The sequence below is a fragment of the Mustelus asterias genome, chromosome 26 (assembly GCF_964213995.1).
Source record: "Mustelus asterias chromosome 26, sMusAst1.hap1.1, whole genome shotgun sequence".
NCBI classification, from domain to species: Eukaryota; Metazoa; Chordata; class Chondrichthyes; order Carcharhiniformes; family Triakidae; genus Mustelus; species Mustelus asterias.
Genome location: NC_135826.1, coordinates 23050569 through 23076584, shown reverse-complemented (window position 1 = coordinate 23076584; position 26016 = coordinate 23050569). Strand labels below are relative to the sequence as shown.

Genomic DNA, 26016 nt, shown 5'->3' with positions numbered 1-26016 from the left:
AATGCTTTGTCCCTCTCATGATTTTTTTCTCCCCACCACCATAATCCTGCCCCCGATTGTGCTCAACTTCTCTGCAATCCCACCATACTTCCGATCACCTCCTCCCAACCACTCGACTGCGATCTCTCCCTCCTCCTCCGCTGCATCCTTCTATTGCAGGTTTCCTGCTCCACAGACAGCCAACCAGGTATTCGGGCTGTCAACATGGTTAGAATTAAGGTTTGGCCTCAGCTAGTCTGGGTTGGTAACATGTTGACCTCCAACTCCAAAGGTAAGAGCTTAAACCCCATATGAACTAAGTTAATGACCAATATGCTGCTGAGGGAGTCCGTTCTGTCTAGAATCCATAGATTCCCGACATGCAGAAGAAGGCCATTTGGCCCATCGAGTCTGCACCAGCTCTCCAAAAGAGCATCTCACCCCAGGCGTAACCCCACGCATTTTCCACTTAAGCTACACACACTGGACACTAAGCGGCAATTTAGCATAGCCAGTGCACCTAATCTGCACATCTTTGGACTGTGGGAGGAAACCAGAGCAGCCGGAGGAAACCCACGCAGACACGGGGAGAACATGCAAACTCCACACACAGAGTCACCCAAGGCCGGAATTGAACCCAGGTCCCTGGTGCTGTGAGGCAGCAGTGCTAACCATTGTGCAACTGTCTACATTGCTAAAGGTAAATTTCTATGGTGTCTCTTGAGCTTGTTGTCATACTTTCAGTGGAGGAATCATATAAACCCTGGAAACCAATGTACATGTTGCCAGAGTTCACCCCATTCAACCACCCCCCCCACAACATAGAATTCCGCCCCCTCTAGACACCCCCAACAGATGTGGAACTCCCTCCTACCTCCCCCATAAGCACCCCCGGCAGTGCTGCCTGGCAGTTCCCCCTGGCAGTGCCCCTGGTACTGCCCCTGGCATGACCCTCTCATCGCTGGGGGCCCCTGATGGGCCCCGTTCATCAGTTCCCCATTTTTAAAAACCTGTTGTAAACAGGCATGACGTCACGCTGCCGGAGGCCAGGGGGTGGGGGGGCTCTATGCACTCCCCCACCCGCCATTCCCATCCATTGAAAAGAGAGGCAGAAAATGGCCCCCAATCACATTTATTGCAACACATATTTGAAGAAGACATCTAATAAAAAATAGATCGCATTGTAACGCGAGCAAATTATTCCCCTTGCAATGTTTCCTCACATCTGGGTACCATTTTAATAATTTAAATACTTCAATAGCTAACATAATGTTTAATGTTTTGAAAAGTTCCCTCAAGCGGATTACTAATTTATAATAGCATTTTAATATTTAGTGGCTATCCCATCTCATGTGTACAGCCAATTTTATCTCTTACCTTCTCTCAATGTGAAACTGCCCGCCTAACATATTGTAATCACCAGTACGTAGAAAATCAATGCTCACAGTTTTATAGGTCTGAAGAGAGGTCACTTCGGGTACTTCGGGTAAGAACTCATGACAAAATTATTGAAAGTTTTTGAAAAGTTTAGACAGCGAAGAAATTACCTCCTGCACTTGGCTTCAGATCCAGCGCAGACTGATTGGGTGAAATTCTTCTCCCTACTGGCTTTGCATCTCACACAAAAGGAATTTGAAAAAAGTCTCAATCCAGTCCCAGGGTCAGGGGGCTACATTAGAAATTTGGCACCAACACTCTGGAGCAGAGAGGCTGCATGAGAGAGGAAATGGGAAAATACTGCACTGATACAGCTCTTCTCTGGTTGGGGCTGAGGCATATTGCTCAGGCTGACTAGAATGAGCAGATTTATTGCATCATTGGGTCACATATAAGAGCACAAGAAACAGGAGAAGGTGTAAGCTGGGCAGTCCCTCAAGCCTGCTGTACCATCCCATAAGATTTTGGCTGAACTTCTATATCAATTACACTTTCCCACCCTGTATCCCTCCTACATTTACTGATGCCCTTAGTGCCCAAAAATATATTAATCTTAGCCTTGAATATACCTAATGACTAAAGAGCCATAGCCTTCAGAGGTAAAGAATTCCAAAGATTCATAACCCACTGAATTCAGGGCACACAGCATACACGGCACGGTGGCACAGTGGTTAGCACTGCTGCCTCACAGCACCAGGGACCTGGGTTCGATTCCCAGTTTGGGTGACTGTCTGTGCGGAGTCTGCACATTCTCCCCGTGTCTGCATGGGTTTCCTCTGGGTGCTCTTGTTACCTCCCACGGTCCGAAAGACATGCTGGTTAGGTGCATTGGCCATGCTAAATTCTCCCTCAGTGTACCCGAACAGGCACAAGGGGATTTTCACAGTAACTTCATTGCAGTGTTAATGTAAAATACGATAGTGACTTTTAGGGTGCGTCTTGACAAATACATGAATAGGATGGGAATAGAGGGATATGGTCCCTGGAAGGGTAGGGGGTTTTAGTTCAGTCGGGCAGCATGGTCAGTGCAGGCTTGGAGGGCCGAAGGGCCTGTTCCTGTGCTGTAATTTTCTTTGTTCTTTGTAAGCCTATTTGTGATACTAATAAATAAACTTAAATTAAAGATCTCACTCTGAATTGATGTGGCCAAGATGCACACAAAAGAAAAGAAATGTCCAGGTACCCAACATTTATGGTTTTCCACTTTACCTCAGGAACCCCAATCTGTGCTCATGTTTCCAAATGAAATGGTTGCTCACAATTACTCAGGAGCAATATTGTTCTGATTTTTTCCATTGGAACATATGCTTTGACCACCTTTATATGAATGTCCTAATGAATGCTATTCTTAGGGAAGAATTAGTCTGCACTGTAAGGTGGAAGGAGGGAATGAAGAGGTGACATTAAATGCTAGATTCAGAAAATTACTTCAGAATGAACTGTGAAAATAGGACATCTAACTTGTATCCAGATCAGTGAAAGACAAAGTTTGCACTGATGTCAGGAGGACAAATGTGATTAATATATGGGTAGATTAATGGAAGAACATAGAAGTTTGAGTACAGGAGGAGACCACTCGATTGTCCTATATCTGAACACTGGGATTATTTAAAAACTAGGCATTGTTAAGGGAGATTGTCATATGTTTCTGGAAAGGTCAGAATTGAATGAATGGTGTGCCTTATTTTTCAGAAAAGAGAAGACTTAAAGCTGGTGTTTTTTCCCAGAGGCAGCCGGGCTCTCCGTTTGCCCAATTGCTGGGTGTGAATTGGAGCTAAATAATGTAAGTTATGCCCCACTTACAGGACATCTGCAATCCCGACCTTCCTGGATTCTTTGGCCATTTTCAGCTTCTCTACTTGGACCCAGATGCTGGAATGGGTGGATGACATGTTTGGTATTTTTTTTATTAATTTACTGGACGAGTGTCGTTGGCTGGCATTTACTGCCGGTCCATTTCAGAGGGCATTTGAGAGTCAACCACATTACTGTGGATCTGGAGTCACATGCAGGCCAGACCTGGTAAGGATGGCAGGTGTCCTCCCCTAAAGGACATTAGTGAACCAGATGGGTTTTTCCGACAATGGTTTCATGGTCAACATTAGACTTTTAAGTGGAGCATAATTCATATTTTAATTCCAACTTCTTATTGATTTTAAATTTTACAATCTGCCATGGTGGGATTTGAACCCAGGTCTATCAGATTTTGCATTGGCTCCTGGACTACTAGTCCAGTGACAATACCACTATCCTGCTGCCCCTTATTCTGGAAGGATGATATCAAATGGGTGAAAGGGACTTTTTACCGAGACTTATATGAGTTTTCAATGGTTCACATCTTTGCTCTGGTAGCTACCAACAGTAATGTTCCTCTGCCCCCAGCCCAAGTCCGCTCTTCACCCAGACTCAGTTTCCTAAATTGGGTGAGGTTTACCCATTCTTGAATACATCATAATGCAGAGCACCAAGTAGAAATGTCTCACCTTGGCAAGAATACAAGCTGGCATTGTCCCGCTGAAACTAGAAAGAGTACAGAAAAGATTTACTAGGATGCTACCTGGACTTGATGGTTTGAGTTATAAGGAGAGGCTGGATAGACTGAGACTTTTTACCCTGGAGCGTAGGAGGATTAGGGGTGATCTTATAGAGGTTTATAAAATAAGAGGTGCATAGATAAAGTAGATAGGACATCTTTTCCCAAAGGTAGGGGAGTCTAAAACTAGAGGGTAAAGGTTTAAGGTGAGAAAGGAGAGATACAAAAGGATCCAGAGGGGCAATTTTTTCAACACAGAAGGTGTTGAGTGTCTGGAATGAGCTGCTAGAGGCAGTAGTAGAGGCGGGTACAATTTTGTCTTTTAAAAAACATTTAGACAGTTACCTGAGTATAGAGGGATATGGGCCAAATGCTGGCAATTAGGACTAGCTTAGTGGTAGAAACTGGGTGGCATGGACAAATTGGGCCAAATGGGCCTGTTTCCATGATGTAAACCTCGATGACACTGACTTTATGAATATCTGCACAACAGACAGAATGCCATTATAATGATGGGGTACAAAACTGTGGGAGCAGGCTTGCAATTTCCCAATATGCATTCCTGGCTAGCAAGGTTCTCGAGCAAAAACATGCCTTTGTTAAATCAGTTAGCGTCTGAATTTTGTCTCAGTCCACATGTGATTGTCATGCGGTTATTAGTGGCCCAATCTATTCTAACCAGCCAACTGGTGGCAAGGTAACAAATAGGGGGAAAAAATGAGGTGGTAAAATAAAATGATAATTGCAGTTTGAATTTTAAAAAACATTTTAGGTGAGGTTCCCATTAGAAAACTCATGATCTCTTAAGCAAATCGCTCCATCTCAAGCCACAGATCTAGATCTAGATATGCCACATTGGCCATGACGCCAAATCTCCCTCTAGGGGCACCTCTAAAAGTTTTGCAAATAATGGCCGGAATTCTCCGGTTGTCCACGCTCCGCTGTCGCTGCAGGCGAGGACGGAGAATTTGGCACTCAGCGTAATCTCCATTCACTGCAGCAGGACCAGAGAACCTCGCCAGCGTGAACAGCCAGAGAATTCCAGCCAATATATTTCATACATTGTAAAAAGAAAGTTGATGATGTTTTGACATTCTGTTGATACTTGAAAGATGTTGGTGAAAGTGTCAAATTTGTAATATTTTGGTTTATTTTCAGAACACTGAATAATTTGGAGTTATAAAATGGAATAAAAGTAAAAATTAAATGATGGGGCTGGACAGAGTAGACAGGGAGAAACTATTCCGGCTCGTAAAAGGATCCGGAACGAGAGGGCACAGATTTGAAGTGATTTGCGAAAGAAGCAAATCTGATGTGAGAAAAAACCTTTTCACGCGAGTGGTTTTCTTCCGGAATGCACTGTCTCGAAATGTGGTGGAGGCAGGTTCAATCGAGGCATTCAAGAGAGCATTAGATGATTACTTAAACAGGAATAATGTGCAGGGGTACAGGGAAAAGGCAAGGGAATGGTCATGATCGTTATTTGGAGAGCCAGTGCAGACTCGATAGGCCAAATGGCCTCCTTCAGTACGGCAACAATTCTGTGATTCAGTGAAGTTAAATTGCCTTACATAACCTACATGATCCTGATGTGGCCATGGGTGAATTTAAAATAAGCAAAGGCTAAAAGCATCAACATCCTTAATGGTATGCACTGACCAATGTAGAGTTCGATGGAGCATTTATATTGCTGAAGGCATAAGAGCATGCAAAAATGTAAAGAATGAACGGGGCGGCATGGTGGTACAGTGGTTAGCATTGCTGCCTCACAGTGCCAGGGACCTGGGTTTGATTCCCGAATTGGGTTACTGTCTGTGTGGAATTTGCACGTTCTCCCCATGTCTGCATGGGTTTCCTCTGGGTGCTCTGGTTTCCTCCTGCACTCCAAAGTTGTGCGGGTTAGGTGGATTGGCCATGCTAAATTACCCCCTAGTGTGAGGGGGACTAGCAGGATAAATGCGTGGGGTTATGGGGATAGGTCCTGGGTGGGATTGCGGTTGGTGCAGACTCGATGGGCTGAAAGGCCTCCTTCTGCACTGTAGGTTATCTACGATTCTGTGAATCAAAAATGGAAAGGTAAGGCACTTTTGATATCATTGGCTTTCAGTCAAAATAACCACGGCTTCTTCAGTAGTAATCTAGGAAACTACAAAATTTGAAATGCTTCAATTTACAGGGTTTGAGAGCAGCTTCAAAGGGGAAACAATTGTCCAAATATACCATGTGATATATCTTTATTTGGAGCAGCTGCAATGGTTTTCAATTACAACAACAGGTAATCTGGAAAGGCACCACTGAAACATTGTGGATTTTAACTCCTTGCGCCATCGAATGCTCCATCAACTGCTCCAAAGTATGTTTTCTTTCTTGGTTTTTCACTTCCTTTCTTTGGCTAAATCATCTGAAGATACGAGTCAACAATCAGCCTCACGAAATGAAAAACATCCCTAACCTTTGGTGTGGCCTCTTCCTTTTTTAAAAAAAAAATTGCTCTCAGGGCGACGGTAAGATTGTTGAGGCCTCATATATATTGCCTACCTCTGTTGCCCAGACAACAGAGTAGCTTGTTATACAGGCCACCTCTGAGGGCGTTGAAAGGGGTACTAGACGCGCTGGGATTTTATTGAACAGGTTGGGATTTTAATGGCAAGGCAGTAAGTGTTGATCATTTTGCTCTGGTGCCACAAATGACCAGATTTATCGAACTCAAGTTTCACAATTTGTAATGGTGAGATTCAGAGTTCTTATCTTTTGGGTTTCTAGTTCGCTATCATATCTATTATACCACTAAAGTTTATTAATTAGTCACGAGTAAGCTTACATTAACACTGCAATGAAGTTACTGTGAAAATCCCCTAGTCGCCACACTCTGGCGCCTGATCAGGTACACTGAGGGAGAATTTAGCATGGCCAATGCACCTAACCAGCACGTCTTTCAGACTGTGGGAGGAAACCGGAGCACCCGGAGGAAACCCACGCAGACATAGGGAGAACGTGCAGACTCCATACAGGCAGTGACCCAAGCCTGGAATCGTCCCTGGCTCAGTGAGGCAGCAGTGCTTAACCACTGTGCCACCCGACCACCGTGTCACCGTAACTCAATCAGCTTACTGCAGATTTTACCATTTAACAAATGCTAATCAAATACACTGACTCTTACAGTAAACCACTGCTAGCCAGAAGTGGTAGATTGCTGTTATCAAAACATTTCATAGATAGATTTTTATCTTGGTGAGGCAAGAAAAAGAACTTTGAGACTTAATCTGTGGGGTCTGGTACTTTTTAGGTGTACTTATCCAGACACAAATCACTGTGCTCATCTCCCGTACACTTATTCAACATATAAATCAAGCGGTGTCAATGGCCGTCAATACACAACCGGTTTAATTAGCATTGTTTTCCTACTGATAACACGTTAAGTATTCATTTCGATAAAGGCAAAATATCACGGATGCTGGAATCTGAAACAAAAACAGAAAATGCTGGAAAATCTCAGCAGGTCTGACAGCATCCGTGGAGAGAGAATAGAGCCAACGTTTTAAGTCTGAATCCAGACTCGAAACTTTGGCTCTATTCTCTCTCCACAGATGTTGTCAGAGCTGCGGAGATTTTCCAGCATTTTCTGTTTTTGTATAAGAACTCATTTCCTTGTCCTCCGATACCTAGTTTGGACAAGTTGCTATAAAGAGTCAAGGATCATAGTTGTTTGTATTGCAACCAATTTGTCTGACTATTTTTTTAAACTTTAAGAAGTCCTGTCCATTTGTGTATACAGAGTAAAAATGATTGCGGTCACGCTTTTATTCATTTCATTCTGTCCTACGGCAGTTAATTCCATCTATTTACATGATGATGTGAAAGATAATATTCATGCATTAGGACGCAAAAATGTTGAATTCTGCAAAAAAAGATCAACATAAATTTATTTTTGTGTAATTTGAGAACTTACAATCTTCCTATTCTAAAACAATTACGGCAGGTAGGTTGATTGACTATTGTTGAGCTTTCTTTATATTCGACTTGCTGCCTCACAGTGCCAGGGAACCGGGTTCGATTCCCGGCTTGGGTCACTGTCTGTGTGGAGTTTGCACATTCTCCCCGTTTATGTGTGGCTTTCCTCCGGGTGCTCCGGTTTCCTCCCACAGTCCAAAGATGTGCGGGTTAGGTGGATTTAGCCATGCTAAATTGCCCCTTAGTGTCAGGATGACTAGCTCGGGTAAATACACGGGGTATGAGGATAGAGCCTGGGTGGGATTGTGGTCGGCGCAGACTCGATGGGCCGAATGGCCGCCTTCTGCACTGTAGGATTCTATGATATGCATTCCACATTGCAGTGTATATTCTCCTACCAGTGCAAAGAAGGGCCAGTGCAATCTGCAGAGGGCTTCTTTTTAATTGACCCATGCGAAGGTTTACTCAGGTTATGTGTGAGAAACCCCTCCCAGCCAATTTGCTCTCCCTTCCACAGATGACCCAGCCAATATTGACAAAAATGAACCTCTTCAAGCCTTCTGAGCAGTCAGGTACTTGCAGAGGGTACACAACAGGATATCGCGGTTTGCTTCCTCGCAAACCACCAAGTGCTGTCGTGTCACTGGATTACACCACATGTTGGCTTATTTGACAAGTTTTGTTTTGTTTTCTAAAAAGCTTATTGCCCACGCTCTCACAACAACCTCAGTGACCACAGCCTCTACTTATAGGAGGTAGAGCTTCCTCCACCACTGTAGAATGCCCTTTAAGAACATGATTAGATAGCTGGCTTAAAATGTATGTGAAATGAAATGACTGTATGTACACTGTTTATGGCCATTGGGGGGCCAGCATGTTAGTTGTTTAAAAAAAATGCTGGTAAAACATTAAGAAACATTATGGGTGAGATTCTTCGGCCTTCCAGCCATGTGTTTTCCGCGGGAGGTGGGGCGTTGGGAATTCCCTTTGATGTCACCCCATGCCGGCGGGAAACCCACGGGAGAGGTGCATTGCCAGTGGGACCAGCAAATCTTGCCGGCATGAATGGCCGGAGAATTCCAGCCAATATTCTTTAAGAGTAATTAGACTATGATGTGCTGGGCCTGAGTTTCATCCCTACCTCAGTGTCATGTTAGGAATGGGTGATCTGCAACCTTCCACTTTCAACCTAATTTGTATGTTAATTGTTTAATAGTACTCAACGGGATATATAAAGGGGTTACAGGTGGTATTGAGTTTTGGGTGTGTGTTTGTGGAGTTGTAAAAGAGAATAAAGTGAGTTTGTGAAGAAGCTGGACTTGCATCATCTTTATTGCTGGACTGCAACTGAGAGGCTCAACATGCTATGGTGAGATCTGGATATATTGAGATTTTGTTTGAAAATCTCAAGTATTGGATTGCTAGTTCTGGGGGATGAGGGGGTGGGTGGGGGGTTGCGGGTATGACACAGCAGACAAAAATGTCCATCATTAGTTATTGCATCAACAGTAAGCAACTAAAGGATTTGTGGTAGCGTGGCCCCTTTAAGGGGCTGTTTCCTAAGGACCCTGTGGTCAGGCGGAGTGTTGAGGCGGGAAACTGAGCCAATCACGTGCAAGGACTCATATCCTGGGCTGGGGGAAGATCCGCAGTTGGAGCCAAAAAGTAGTAATGCACAGTTGCACAGTTATTCTGTCTGACCCTATTGCAAATATAATTGTTTGTTCATTGGCAATAAAGCCTTTTGTTCTTTAGCCTCATTGAGATGCAGGACATTATAAAGATTACATGTTCTCTCACTGGTGGAAAGAGTTGATCCAAGGAAGAGCGAAGGCTGCCATTAATAAGGGCGGTGGTGGTGTTGTGCTATTATCACTGGCCTGTTAATCCAGAGACCCAGGGTGATGCTCTGAGGACCTGGGTTCGAATCCCACCACAGCAGATGGTGAAATTTGAATTCAATAATAATCTGGAATTAAAAGTCTAATGATAACCATGAAGCCATTGTCGATTGTAAAAACCCAGCTGGTTCACTAGTGTCCTTTAGGAAAAGAAATCTGCCATCCTAACCCAGTCTGTGTCTCCAGGTCCACAGCAATGTGGTTGACTCTTAAATGTGGGCCCAGCCAATGGTGCCTGCACGCCATGAATGGATAAAAAAAAAATTTCTGTGACATGTGAAACTTTATGATTGAGTTTCAGAAGTGATCCACGACAAGTATATATTTAATGATGTATTTACACAGTGTCACAATTTCACATAGTTTGACATGGTGTGACATCCCTTGAATTTCTAGATTAGAAACACTCAAAGAAACGTTATGCCACAGAAAGTGGCCATTCAGCCCATCATATCCACACCAACCAAAAAAATAATAAACCAGCTGCCCATTCTAATACCACCTTACAGTATCCAATCCACACCCTTGCAGGTTACAACAGATTCAGGGACCTTTTAAATAAGTTGAGGGTTTTTGTCTCTACACCAAACCAAGCAGTGAATTCCAAACACCCATCACCCTCAAGGTAAAGGAACTTTTCTTCATGTCCTTTCTAACCCATCGGCCAATCACCTTAAATCTGTGCCCATTGATAATTGACCTCTGCAGTAGAGGGAACAGGGCATCCCTGTCTAGTCTTATTTAAGCCCCTCATACTCTTATGCACCTCAATCATGTCATGCCTCAACCTGCTCAGTTCCAAGGAAAACAATCCCAGCTTATCCAATCTTTCCTCCATAGCTGCAATTTTTTGAGGAAGTAACAAGGATGAGGATAGTGCAGTAGATGATGTCTACATGGATTTTAGTAGGACATTTGACAAGGTCCCACATGGCAGAATGGTTAGAAAAGTTAAAGCCAGTGGGATACAGAGGAATATGGTGAGTTAGATCCAGAATTATCTCAACCACAGGATACAAAGGTAACTTTCTCGTAAATATCCTCCGTACTCTCTCTAGTGCAATTATGTTCTTCCTGTAATGTGGTGTCCAAAGCTGTACACAAATCTCCAGCTGTGGCCTCCTTTTGTATTCTAAACCTCATCTAATAAAGTTATGCTTTCTTAACCACCTTATCCACCTGTCCTGCCACCATCAGAGACCTGTGGACATGCATTCCAAGGTCTCTCACTTCCTCTACCCCTCCCAATACCCTTTCATTTGTTATGTATTCCCTCGCTCTGTTTGCTGTTCCCAAATGCATTACCTCACACTCCTCTGGATTGATTCCATTTGTCACTTTTCCACTCACTCAACCAAATCATTGATATTCTGGAGACAACAGCTATCCTTTTCACTGTCGACTATACGGTCAATTTTTGTGTAATCTGAAAATTTCCCTATCATGCCACCCACACTTAAGTCCAAATTATGAATATATACAACAAACAGCAAGGGACCCAATACTGAGCCCTGTGGAACACCACTAGAAACCATTTTCTATTTGCAAAAACATCCATCAACCTTTGTTTCCTGATGCTGAACTAATTTTGGATCTACATCACATAAGACCATAAGACATAGGAGCAGAATTAGGCCACTCGGCCCATCGAGTCTGCTCCGCCATTCAATCATGGCTGATATTTTTCTCATCCCCATTCTCCTGCCTTTTCCCCATAGCCCCTGATCCCCTTATTAATCAAGAACCTATCTATCTCTGTATCTATCCCTGTATCCCACTGGCTTTTACTTTTCTAACCATTCCTCCATGTGGGACCTTGTCAAATGTCTTACTAACATCCATGTTGACATCATCTACTGCACTTTCCTCACCAATCCTCCTTGTTACTTCCTCACAATTTTTAATAAATTGTTTTAAGACGTGACCTTCCCCAAATAAAAACATGCTGACCATCCCTGATTAGCCTGTTGCTTTCTAAGTGATAGTTATCTCTATCTCTCAGGATTGATTTTAATAATTTTCGCACCACTGGAGTCAGACTGACTGGCCTATAATTATTTGCCTAACTCTTGTACATTTATAAAGTAATGGGACAACATTCACAGACCTCCAGTCCTGGTATCTTGTCTGTATCTAGTGGGGAATGGAAAATGTTCCTCGGAACATCCACTATTCCCTCCCTGACCTCCTTTAACAACCTGGGATACAATCCATCTGGTCCTGGTGGTTTATCCACCTTCAAGGATGTAAGTCCCTCCAGTACTTCATCTTTCACAATCTTCCTCTTTAACTAGAATATCTGCTTCATCCCTCTTCTTAGTGAAGACAGAGACAAAGTACTCAGCCCAATAAATCCATAATGTCATTTTCAATCTAAAACATGGCTTTCTAACAGTATCAAATGCCTTTTGGAAGTCCATATTCATCACATCAACTGCATTATCCTATCAATCCTCTCTGCTACCTCTTCAAAATATTCTAGTAGGTAGGTTAAAAGCATAATTTCCCCTTAACAAATCAAAGCTGGCTTTCCTTAATTAAGTAAGAAGTTTAACAACACCAGGTTAAAGTCCAACAGGTTTATTTGGTAGCAAAAGCCACACAAGCTTTCGAGGCTCTGAGCCCCTTCTTCAGGTGAGTGGGAATTCTGTTCACAAACAGAACTTATAAGACACAGACTCAATTTACATGAATAATGGTTGGAATGCGAATACTTACAACTAATCCAGTCTTTAAGAAACAAAACAATGGGAGTGGAGAGAGCATCAAGACAGGCTAAAAAGATGTGTATTGTCTCCAGACAAGACAGCCAGTGAAACTCTGCAGGTCTGGGTTTATGTCACACTATTTCACATAAATATTTCTGCTTTTTTCCTCCTGAGTCTTTATCATGCGATCCTAGAATCAGAATTTATGTCACACTATTTGTAACTCCCACAGTTGCGTGGACCTGCAGAGTTTCACTGGCTGTCTTGTCTGGAGACAATACACATCTTTTTAGCCTGTCTTGATGCTCTCTCCACTCCCATTGTTTTGTTTCTTAAAGACTGGATTAGTTGTAAGTATTCGCATTCCAACCATTATTCATGTAAATTGAGTCTGTGTCTTATAAGTTCTGTTTGTGAACAGAATTCCCACTCACCTGAAGAAGGGGCTCAGAGCCTCGAAAGCTTGTGTGGCTTTTGCTACCAAATAAACCTGTTGGACTTTAACCTGGTGTTGTTAAACTTCTTACTGTGTTTACCCCAGTCCAACGCCGGCATCTCCACATCTTTCCTTAATTAACCCATATTTGCCCAAATGTCTATTAATTTTGTCTCAAATTATTGAGTGGGTTTCTCCGGGTCCGCTAGCTCCCGGCAAGTATCGTGATGGCCTGGAGGATTGGGAGACGGTGGAAAAATGGATTCCGTGCTGATCACCAAACCTATTGCGACCCTCCCAGGCCATGTTGCCAGCCCCATAGCAGGTGGGAACCCAATGCATGTTCAGATTATCATTTAAAGTTATAATGACAAAGCCTTGTTAACTTTAGCAAAATGGGTTCAATGGTTGGTTGAATTTCAGCTATGACTTTCCTCGTCTGTACGTGAAATAATTCCTCAGAGGCCGGTGTTCCTTCCCCAGATTCCCTTTATTTATAAACTTGTCTCCACTCCTAAGAGGGCTTCAGGTACAAAGTCAGAATCCAGAGTGTCAGTCGAACTGACACTCCTCAATATATATACAGGTGAGACCATGAGGTTGGTCTTTTGGAGTATGACCTTCCTGATTGAGGTAATAATTGCCTTCTCAATCAGGGAGTTTATACTTCAAGAGGCCAGCCTCATGAGCCCCGTTGAGGTCTTTACATAGAAACATAGAAAATAGAACCAGGAGTAGGCCATTCGGCCCTTCGTGTCTGCTCCGCCATTCATTTTGATCATGGCTGATCATCAAATTCAATATCCTGATCCCGCCTTCCCCTCAAGTATGTCTCAGTCAATACTGGATTGTACATCTACATATGTTGAGACATTGATTTACCTCAGGTATCAGATGTGGTTCAGTCAGTAGCAGTCATGCTGCTGAGTCACAAGGTTATGGGTTCATGCCTCACTACAGAGATTGAAACAGAACAAAGAAATCCAGGCTGATGTTCCAGTGCAGTACTGAGTGAGCACTCTGCTGCTGGAGGTGCTGTCCTTCGGAGGGGATACTTAAATGAGATCTTGTCTGCCATTTAGGATGTTATGAAAGGTGCTGTATAAATGCAATTTGTTTTTTTTCTCTCTTACTTTTTACAGGAAGATGTAAAATTTGAAGAGACCTGGGTGTCGCCCTGTAAAAAATCCACCTGGAAAAAACTTACGCGCACATTAACTATGCCCATAGTCTAGAAATCTTAACATCTGAGCAGCATCAGAGTAGGAAAGAGTACAGGTTATTATCAGTAAGGATAACAACAGGGACAGCAGACAGATCTGTCGCTTTAATTCTTTGTTAAAAAATTGTTGTCTCTTCGAGTCAGGTAACCTGAAGCTCCAGCTGATGTAAAAGTGGGCACTCAGCCAATTTCCAGGTTTCCGAGATGGATTCAACTTTGATTGACTTGGTGTCAGTTCAGAGTGAAGACTGACAGAAATAAGTTGCACCTCTCCGGATGGCAGTGTTAAGTCCGAAACTGGGAGGCTTTAAGGCTCTGGCTAATTCATTGAAATATTTACACAACTTTATGGATTTTATTTTACTGCTGCCTAAACGTTGCATGATGGGAGATGGAATTTACCATTTCAAAGAACGAAACAGCACAGGAACAGGCCCTTCAGCCCACCAACCCTGCGCCGATTCCGAATCCTTATTTAGATCCACTACTTATTGACCATGCACAGTTCCTATCCCTCTGTCCACCTCCCGTTCATGTGTCCACCAAGATACGCCTTGAACGTTACTAACGTGCCTGCTTGTACCACCTCCTCTGGCAGTGTGTTCCAGACATCCACCACCCTCTGTGTGAAAAACTCTCCCCCGCACATCTCCCCTAAACTTTCCCCCTCTCACCTTGAACCCGTGCCCCCTTGTAATTGACACTTCCACCCTGGGAAAAAGCCTCGGACTATCCATCCTGTCTATGCCTCTCACAATTTTATAGACCTCTATCAGGTCGCCCCCTCAGCCTCCGTCTTTCCAGTGAAAACAATCTGAGTTTATCCAACCTCTCCTCATCCCTAAAACCCTCCAGACCAGACAACATCCTGGTAAACCTTCTTTGCACCCTCTCCAAGGCATCTATATCCTTCTGGTAGTGTGTGGACCAGTGTGGCACGCAGTATTCCAAATGTGGCCGAACTAAAGTTTTATACAGCTGTAATGTAACATGCCAATGTTAATTAAATTAACTTTTAATTTCCATAACAAGAAAGCTGCATAAAGAACCTGAACACAGCGGTGAGAATGTATCCGTGTTCCGTTTAGATTGAATGACACAAAAAAGGCAAGAAATGCACTGAGAGTCTACAGTCATTGTAATTTAGTGTTTTTTACTCCTGTTCTTTTATCTATCCAAGGAGAAATCCTTCCGCTAACAGCCTGTGCGGTGGATTACTCCATCACTGCTGCCACCACTCCTCTAAATCTGTGGAACGTACCGGTTAGAAGAATTCTCCCCCTGGCAATTTTTTCCCCTATCATGGAATGAAGGGCACCGCTGGGTGCTTCATAGTGAGCTGGTTAACGGTTAAATTTAGCCCCGGAACGAATGAAACAGCAGCTTGATCTGTCAAGACGCCCCGCACAGCGGAACGGCAAAGCCCACGGGTCCCTGCCTTGCAATTCCTTCAAGGAACGAAAGGGCTCAGCTCGAGTCAGCAGGACGAGACATCCAGCAGTGAGGCAGCCGCTTCCCCACAGGATGTGAAAATTGGCAGGTGACTCATCCAGCCACTCTCCCGCACCTCTGAGCCCCTGCCGCTGAGCTTAATAGAACACAAGAAAAGCGCACGGTGCTGGAGGAAGGGGGGAGGGAGGGAAGGAGGAGAAAACAAAACAAGCCGGGGGGGGGGGAAAATGAGGGAATATTTTTTTTAAATGCAGATAAAATCTCAGAGTAAAAGTAAGTATTTACACTCCTAACTGGAAACAGTCAAATCCAGGACTGTAGCGAATTCTTATGTGAAGTGTTATGAGATCCATCCTTCCACAACTGGAAGCACCAGACCATCTCACATTAAGTGCCCGTTTATTAAAGGGGCACGTACAAGCAGAAGCTGGTGCTCATCTCTATGTAAAACTATTGCATCCGTACCCTGAAACCCTTATCTCTGCATTTTTCATGAGCATCCCTGCCTAGTGTCTTTTTTTTTGTGCAATCAATAACATGTAACATCTGTGCACTGACCTGTGCGGTGGTTGGGGGGGGGGGGGGGGGGGGGGGGGGTGGTGGGTGGGGGGGTGGTGGGGGGGGCGGAGAGAGAGTGTCGACATAAAGCAGAGATTCACTTAAATGTTTCAAACAAGTTTTTCAAATCAAATTTACCAGTGAACCAAAAGGCTGAAGTGACATCAAGGGGAAAAAAAAGGACAAACAATAGACGGCAACCGAACCCGCTGATGTGTTGGAAATTTTTTGCCCAATCATCACTCCACGTGAATGGGAGTTAAAGAATAACGTTAGCATCACCATGCAGTCTCAGCGAGCACAGGAGAGAGATGTGTTTCTGCACCTTTAGAACCTCCTCGTGCAAAATGAGCTATATCTGGCCGTCCAGATTGTAAGCCGTGTGCTGCGCTCATCAATTTATTTAATCAAACAAAAAAAAAATCAGAAGTCCACGCCGATCAGATGATCAATCCATTTTAGTGAACGCCAAGATTTCAGTGAGACGTTTAACGTAGCTTCAGATCAGTGCAGTGCTGAAAGAATCGCGGGGCCATTGGTTTAAAGATGACGGGAGGATTTGTTTTGGTCGGGAAAGGGTTAATTCGCTGATGGGCATGGGCAAATTTCCTCTACGAAATGCAACCCCTTCGCCAAAAATGAAACCTTCCTCCCAGTGACTAAAACGTTAACCGGGAGAGGTTTGATTGTTTGCCGGGTTGCATGAAATTCCAATCTAAAATGTGAGCATCTTACTTTCATACCTGTGAGATAAGAGAAGTTTGTGAGGAATTTAATATTTAATGGGATAATTTGAGGGGACATTTCGTTTTTCTCCCCCCCCCTCTCCGCTCCCCCCTCATTTTGTTAGGACCGTTCATTGCGGCTGAAGCAGGTTTTAACACAAGAGTTTAACTACTTACTGTTCAGGCAGTTCTTCTTTCTGGTCCCATTTACCTTCCCAGCTCTATCGATCTTGAGGAAGTACTTTGTAGCTGAATAGAGCCTCCGCCACCGCACATCACCCTGCAGGTGGTTGTAACTGCGTGTGTGGCGCTCCAGGCTCGAGGAGCAGTTTGTAGCATCCAGCGTTAGCGCATCTTCGGACTCACCGCGGCAACTGGCGGACGCCGAGCAGGCCAGGGAGAACAGAAGGAAGCAAGCGAAGGGGGGCAAGGGCGAGACACCGCTGGTCAGCATCCATTTCCACATTGTAGTAAAATTCCTGGAGTGGGATCTAGGAAAAGACGCATACTGAAGCAGCAATGAATTCACCTGGGCAAAGTGAGAGTTCCACGCACGGGCTTCCCTTCACAACAATCTTTCCATTAACGTCTGCGAGTTGCCCCAACGTTGCTGTATCCATGACCCAGTCACATCTGAAGCATTAGTCCAATTGCAGTTAAACAACTCCTCAAGAAGTAGCTGTGCAGAATTCGAAGGAGTGTGAAGTCTCGTCCCTCTCTGGAGCTAACTGAAATTTGCACAGGAAGGATGAAAAACAACAAGAAGAGTAAAAATAAACTTCAGCCTTTAAGTTTCTTTGCTCATCTGAATTTGGCTCATTAAAGTGAGAGCTTTGAGAGACTGCAGCATGTGGGAAGGATAGGTTGTGTTTTTATCAATGCCTCAGACACTACGAACTGCAGGCAGCTTGTCATCTGCTTACCGTTCAGCTGACAGCTGAGAAAGGGCTGGCCCTTTTCAGATAGGAGGATGTTTTTTTTGTCCTAAGCCAGTAGTTTGTCGCCTGGCGAAATGTCATCAGCAGGGTTGGGCATCCAGTCAAGTCACTTACTAGCAGTGGCAAACGGGGAAACAGCTTGTCGTGGTTACGGTTAGCCGCTTACCTATGTACCATCGATTTATAGCTTTCTTCCATCTCTATTTCTCTCAAACACTTCTCAACATTTCTAGCCTGTCGCCCTGATAGCTACCAGGAAAAACCACGTGTGTTTTGCAAGGAATTGAACAGTGATTAAAAATGCATTCTACATCTCTTATAGAGAATATAAAGAATTCAAAAGTGGGCATGAATAATTAAAAGTGCTTACAATTTAAGTTCATGAATTTATCTATTGGGAACAAGTGTACAAACACTAATACATTGATTGGAAGTTCCTCTGCCTGGTATTTTAACAGCATTGCCCACTTATACCAAATCGATTAATGACACAGCTAAAATATGGGAGGGAGGGATTCAGGCAAATGTGTTAGTGCTCATATGCTGATATTTCAGAATACTTTTTCAGAATGAAAGTACCTTGGTTATTCAGTTTGTGGAGTTTGCCTACTCAAGCAGAAACTCAGATTTCAGAGAGCTGGTTATATCTGTTATTTTGTTTTCCCTCCTCTCTCTGTCATCCAAAGACCTCCAAAGGATTGAAGTTGGTTTAATAAGGGTCTGATTTTGGACTGCTCTCTGGGGAGCCTCGAGACAGTGCTCTGCTGTCGATGTGTATGCGAGCCACCGCAAATCTATCAGTCCTGTTACTCTTTACTCAAAGAAAAAAACAACAGCTGGCTTCTTAGAACCCCCATTCTACTTTTGTTACAAGCGTCGCAACCTTTAAGTGGAGGAACAAATAATTTTTCTTTTCACCTGTGCCTTCCATGAAAGTGATTTTTAACCTTGGTGCTTTGTGATTTGGAGCTCAATTGCACATCGCAGTGTGTGATTATGTTTCCTTTCTTTTATAACCCGGGGCTTTGATTTCTCCCGGTGGTGTGTGGCTTTAAAATAAACAAATTAATGACTGTGTTAAAATAGCGCGCAAAAGGAATTTTGCATGGGCAGGTTAACTAGTGCATTGCCGGAGGAAATTATACCTGCTGGAAATTTCTGCAAATACTGCCTTTCTTCATCGTATGTGTTTGTTTACCGGACAATTCTTGAACTAATTTGATAAATTGAAGTGGTCTAATAGTGGTCATTTGGTCCATCAATGAAAAACTTATGACTGGATCTGAGGACTGACTGCATTCCCAGGATAGTTAATCTCTGTTGAAAAGGGGGGGCAATGTGGTCAATTGGCAGATAGTGTAGCGCATGGAACTGAACTGAGCTACATTTAGCCATGGGCCACGGCAAATGATGCCTCTTACTGATATCAGAGAGTCGGGGATATAATACAGAACCTTGCTCACTTTGGGTATTTTACTTTGGTTCGTTCCCCTCCCCCACAGTTCCCACGTAACCACTTAAGTTTTCTGTGTTTTCTATCAGTGTGCGGTGGGGAAAGCCTAGGTTTTTTTTTTCAAATGTTTTATAGTCCCTTTGACACCGTGGCTTTTCAAGGGAAGACACACCCATCAAATGGCCAGGCTAAGAAGTGATGAACCTCATCAAACGTATTGGTTGACAGGCTCAAGTGTCATCCACAGCTGGGTCTCAGACCTCCAGCCACAGTAACATGAAGGAGCCATCTTAGCTATGCAGTACTGGACAGCTCTTCTGTCAGCTCTTGTGTACTCAAAGGGAGCAATGCCCTTTACTTCCAACCAATTATCTCCATGTCATGTTCGCTTCCAAATCAAAACCTTTACTTCAGTTAAAAAAGAATCTGCCAATCTCGCTCCTGTTTGTCCATCACAGCTACTCTGTGAGATGCCAATGTGTGAAAAGACAAAGTAAACAATCATTTTTTAAGTTTAAAATCTTCACATCATAGTTTTGACCTTCTGCTGAAGATGTAAGATTGACCTAACTCCTACTTAATAAGTGGCTGATGATCCATTTGCTAATGGTTTGGTGATGGTTTGAATATTATTTGCAGAGTACATACTTACACGGGTTCAAAGCCCCAGAGACATTCACTCAGTGATTTTCAATTCACTGTCTAAAATTGTTTAACGTTACACTGTTTAAACCTTTGGAGTCTAGAAATTACTGTAATATTTCAAACAATTACAAGCCTCCGTTAAAATAACAAACGGAACTGTTACACAAATGCACTTAACTGTTCTGACACTAACATCGCAAACACAGTCATTTCCAGGCTTAGAGGTTTAGAATCAATTCCTAAACTCAGCAGTGTTTGCTTATGATTATTGTGGTTTGTTAATCTGACTTCAGTTACTTAAGCAACCTTGATACAGTCAGAGTTGATGTATGGCCCCGTGCTTGCATATGTAAATGCAACTTGTTTATACATGTGACAATTTGATGTTTGCTAAAGATTTATGTTTTAGCAGTAGGAGCTAGAGAAGGAAATGTGAGCATGTTTTTCCTGCTGAGATGTTACAAGCACAGTTATTTTCCAGAATGACCGAGCAGCAGGGTCTTAGTTGTAACTTGAATACCTGACGACAGTGCATTACAAGAACATTACAATTCTCATGCCATGGAGCACAGGAGTTTCGCTTGAATGGGTTGATATCTGAAGCAGATCCCAGGGTTGTGTTACAAGACTTTAAACACACAATAGGTCACCGGGGACCTGATTTCTGGAGTCCCCTCTCCTGGCGTGCTGTTTCACACGAGCATAAGGCAGAGAATATGGGGTTTCCAGTATCTGCAGTATTTTACTTTTTTTATATAGACAATCGGAATAGCTGACCTGTGCACACCAGGCCCTGGGAGAAAAGGATGCACACGGTGCTAATCACCAGTGCCTGGGAGAGGGGGTTGTACACAGTGATAATCACTGGGACTTGTGCCTTTGGGAGTTTCTGGACTCAGGTAGAACTGCCACCCTCTCAAGTGACTGCCGCATGCCACAATGTGCTTGCAAGCAAGCGTGCAGTGGGCATTCTGCCCCTGGGTAGAATTCCAATCTTCGAGATCTGATCGTCCTGGGGCAAGAAACTGTTCCATGTGCCCATAGGTTTGAAGAGCCAGGATGCATTCTGGGTGATGTAATCCAGTCTTGGCCGCTCTCTTGCCTGCCTGTGCAGGTACAGGTCCCCTAATGGAATTCATGTGCTAAATTCAGAACATGCACGCCCCCATGGACAATTGAAATCTCTTTGCCCATTCTGGTTCAGTCTGAATTAGGTGGAATGAAGATGCAAGTCTTCCTCATAGATGTCTTTCCTGTTCGAAGTCTACAAGATTATGAGGGACATGGACAGAGTGGATAGTCAGAAGCTTTTTCCCAGGGTGGAAAAGTCAATTACTAGGGGGCATAGGTTTAAGGTGCGAGAGGCAAGGTTTAAAGGAGATGTACGAGGCAAGTTTTTTACACAGAGGGTGGTGTGTGCCTGGAACTCACTGCCGAGGGAGGTAGTGGAAGCAAATACAATAGTGACTTTTAAGGGGCGTCTTGACAAATACATGAATAGGATGGGAATAGAGGGGTATGGTGCCCGGATGGGTAGGGGGTTTTCGTTCAGTCAGGCAGCATGGTTGGTGCAGGCTTGGAGGGCCAAAGGGCCTGTTCCTGTGCTGTAATTTTCTTTGTTCTTTGTTCTAAGTTAGCCTTATGAGTTTTGAAGTTCATTATTTCCCTCCTGTACAATTGGCTTTGATTTATCACAATGGTTTTAACATTGTTCTAGTTGTTTTATTTGTGACAGACAAGGTTACACATGACTAGAGGACAATTACAGGTTCATTTCTCTCCTGCTCACATTGCATTTCTTTGATTAATTGCTGATTGGCTAATATCTTAATTACTACCATTAATCATATTAATTATGAATTTCTTCATTTGGTCTTTATATTTATTAATTACTAGCTTTCTATATAATAAATTCATGTTTTTGATTTGACTATTAAAGTCAGATGCCACTGCTTTATATATATGCAATATAAAATGGACAATTGAAATCTCTTTGCCCATTCTGGTTCAGTCTGAATGAGGTGGAATGAAGATGCAAGTCTTCCTCATAGATGTCTTTCCTGTTCGAAATCTACAAGATTATGAGGGACATGGACAGAGTGGATAGTCAGAAGCTTTTTCCCAGGGTGGAAAAGTCAATTACTAGGGGGCATAGGAGTTTGGAGTTTGCACATTCTCCTCGTGTCTGCGTGGGTTTCCTCCGGGTACTCCGGTTTCCTCCCACAGTCCAAAGATGTGCAGGTTAGGTTGATTGGCCATGCTAAAAAATTGCCCCTTAGTGTCCTGGGATGCGTAGGTTAGAGGAATTAGTGGGTAAATATGTGGGGGTGGGGCCTGGGTGGGATTGTGGTCGGTGCAGACTCGATGGGCCGAATGGCCTCCTTCTGCACTGTAGGGTTTCTATGTTTCTATGTTTCTATGTTAGAATCCCTACAAGCAGTTGGAGGCCATTCAGCCCATCAAACTTGCACCCATGCAATCCCACCAAGTCTATATCTCCATAACTCCTCGTATTTACCCTGCTAATTCCCATGACACTAAACATGGTCAATGCACCTAAATGTACTCATCTTTGTAATGCTCTTAGTAATGATATTTCCGGTTCAATTATCTAAGTGTGTGAACCCTGAGACTGGGAATGAGCTGGATGAACACACACATGCATGCACGCACACACACACTTCCCATCTATGTCTCTCTCCAAAAGCACCAGGCTGGGAGAGGAGGATATTCCAGACTGAGGCAACCTGTTTCACCCCCCCCCCCCCCGCCCAACTCCCCCGATGGCAGCTTGGTGTGTTCCCCCCCCCCCCCCCCCCCCCCGCCCAACTCCCCCGATGGCAGCTTGGTGTGTGTGTGCCTCTCCAAGCTGAACGGAAGCTTCATGCTCATTAAACCAACCTGAAGTGGCCCTGATGACCAAGACTTGGGGCCTAGTCTGTTTCTCATTAGCTCTGCTTTTTTAAGTGAAAAAGGCAAAAATAAGTTTTATGGCTTAGCAATGTTGCTTGCTATTTTTAAATGATAATTTTTATTCATTACTATATCTTTTTAAAAGTTATCAATTTATTGCTTTGACATTGATTTTATTGCTCAGTAGGCTGTTTATGTATTCTTCATAGAATCATAGAATCCTTATAGTGCAGAAAGAGTCCATTTGACCCATCAAATCTGCACCAACTCTCCCACTGAGCATCTTGGTCAGGCCCTATCCCTGTAATGCCATGTATCTGGCTAATCCCCTTACCTTGGGACACTAAGAGGCAATTTAGCATGGCCAATCCAACTAACCTGCACATCTTTAGGCCGTGGGAGGCGCCTGGGGGAACCCCAAGCAGACACGAGGAAAATGTGCAAACTCCACACAGTCACCCAAGGCTGTAATTGAACCCGGGTCACTGGCACTATGAGGCAGCACTGCTAACCTCTGTGCCGCCCTAGATAACAAAAGCAATACATGAACTGGTTTTGAAATTCATGTTTAATTTGGTGCCAGACCAGGTCTCAGGCGGATGCTGCTGGGTTTCTTTCTGAGGGCGAATGAGAGGCTCAAAAGTGTCCACTTGCTTTATGTGCGGTTGGCAAAAAGAGTTATTTTTGCTCCAATGGAAACAGGAAATGTTGGAAATGCTCAGCACATCTGGTAGCATCTGTGCAGAGAGAAACTGAGGGCAGTGACCCTTCATCAGAACTAGTGAAGACAGTGGACCTGAACATTGATTCTGTTTCTCTCTTCACAGATGCTGCCTGGTCTGCATTTTCTGTTTATATTTCAGATTTCCAGCATCTGCAGTTCTTTGTTCTCCTCGTATGCTCCATGCTGGGCATTTGAAGTGTGGTTAGTTCCAATTTAAGATGAGAAAATATTTATCACTCAAGTGTATTTTTCTGCTAACAAAGCAGATGGATAGACATAGCACATTATTGCAGGTGAATTGATTGATGCTAAGTTAATGGAAGGTTTTGCTATTATTAAACTTGTAAGTGAAACCAGGAGTCATATACCAATAGAATATGTCACTGTTAGTTCAAGATGGGAGTGCAGAGGCTGGACAATTCCCGGCTCCTAAAATGAAGCAATCCATGTTCAAATGCAACAAGACCTAGGCAATATTCAGGCTTGGGTTGACAAATGGTGAGTGACATTTGTGTCACATAAGTTCCAGGAAATGACCATCTCCAACAAGAGAGGATCTACCCATCGCCCCTTAGCATGCAATGGCATTATCATCACTGAATCTCCCACTATCAATATCCTGGGGGTTACCATTGACCAGAAACTCAACTGGACTAGCCAAATAAATATTGTAGCTACTAAAACAGGTCAGAGGTTAGGAATCTTGCAGCGAGTAACTCAGCTCCTGACTCCCCAAAGACTGTCCACAATCTACAAGGCACAAGTCAGGTGTGTGATGGAATGCTCTCTCTTTCCCTGAATAAGTGCAGCTCCAACAATATTCAAGAAGCTTGACACCATCCAGGACAAAGCAGCCTGCTTGATTGGCACCTCATGCACAAATATTCACTCCCTCTGCCACCGACACACAATAGCAGCAGTGTACCATCTACAAGATACACCACAGAAACTCACCAAGACTCCTTAGGCAGCACATTGCAAATTTAGGATCACTAACATCTAGAAGGACAAGGGCAGCAGATATATGGAAACACCACCACCTGGAAGTTCCCCACCTAGCAACTCACCGTCCTGACTTGGAAATATAATCGCCATTCCCTCACTGTTGTTGGCTCAAAATCCTGGAACTTCCTCCCTAACAGCACTGTGGGTGTACCTAGGTCACATGGGGCGCAGCAGTTCAAGAAGGCAGCTCACCACCACCTTCTCAAGGACAATTAGGGATGGGCAAGAAATGCTGGCCCAGCCAGCAAAGCCCTTGAATAAAAAATAAAACAACCTGGGAAAAAAGTGTCCCAGATGGTTGCATTTGTTTTTTGAGTTGAGTGGGGGCGGATGCAGGGTGAAATGGGAATTTGCCATCTCCAGAAAAAGCTCAGAAGCAGCTGAGTGCGGCGGGGCGCGGGGGGGGGGGTGCGGGCGGGGGGGCGGTATAAATGGCCTGCCTTGCTGTTGCGGAACTGTGGACAAAAAGAGTGCAACTAAAAACACTCCTTACAATTCCTCACGCTACCCCTCCCCTCCCCCCACACACATGCACACATGCCCCATGCCCCATCCATGCCAACCTATGCCAGCTCATGGTCCCCACCAATCCTGATGGTCCCTCATACCCTCCATGCCAATGTATGCCATCCTACCCGCCATTCTTTGCCCCAAACCCTCCATGCTAACTTACCCAGTATTTATTGTAAGCAAACCTCAGGATTAATGCTGAGGTTAAATAAAGTTTGATGTCTATGGATTAATTCATTTTTTTTTTTTAAAAGCCACTCATTTATATAAAGATAATAGTCATTGCATTTAACTTCCTTTAACCCTTTATAAAAACAGGCATTTGTATTCATAATCCCACTTCAAAGACTTTATAAGCACTTGGATCTGTCTATCAAACTGTGAAATTGCAGATTCCTCACTGTGATAATGTAATCAGTCATGCAGCACTCATTGTATGATGATTCTGATTTGATTATTATTGTCACATGTATTAGTTCGCAGTGAAAAGTATTGTTTCTTGATCAATAAGGGGATCAAAGTTTTCAGGGAGAAGGTAGGAGAATGGGGATGAGAATCATATCAGCCATGATTGAATGGCGGAGCAGACTCAATGGGCCAAATGGCCTAATTCTTCTCCTATATCTTATGGTCTTATGGCGTGCTATACAGACAAAGCATACTATACGTAGAGAAGGAAAGGAGAGAGTGCAGAATGTAGAGTAGATAGGGTGAGAAAGAAAGATCAGCTTAATATGAATATGGTTAGAGAGTTTATAAGAGTTAGAATAAAGTTTAGAACCATAGAATGAGAGTAAAAGATAGAATTAGAGGGGATGCCAAGCACAGATTGCAAGAAGTTACCATGCTCCGGCACCATCTTGGCCATTTGATAACCCTTAGGCTTATGTCAACAGAATGAAATAGCAAGGATTGTTCTTCTTTTA

General features: G+C 43.7%; 1 protein-coding gene across 1 annotated transcript in view; it reads right to left on the bottom strand.

Moving 5' to 3' along the window:
• Positions 1-17796, bottom strand: part of fgf22 (fibroblast growth factor 22) — a 140747-nt gene extending 122951 nt beyond the window's left edge. The window contains exon 1 of the mRNA XM_078198766.1: positions 17080-17796. Within this exon, the coding sequence (XP_078054892.1) occupies positions 17080-17368 (289 nt within the window). The 5' untranslated portion in view covers positions 17369-17796. The remainder of the gene's footprint in view (positions 1-17079) is intronic.
• Between the last annotated feature and the right edge of the window lie 8220 nt (positions 17797-26016).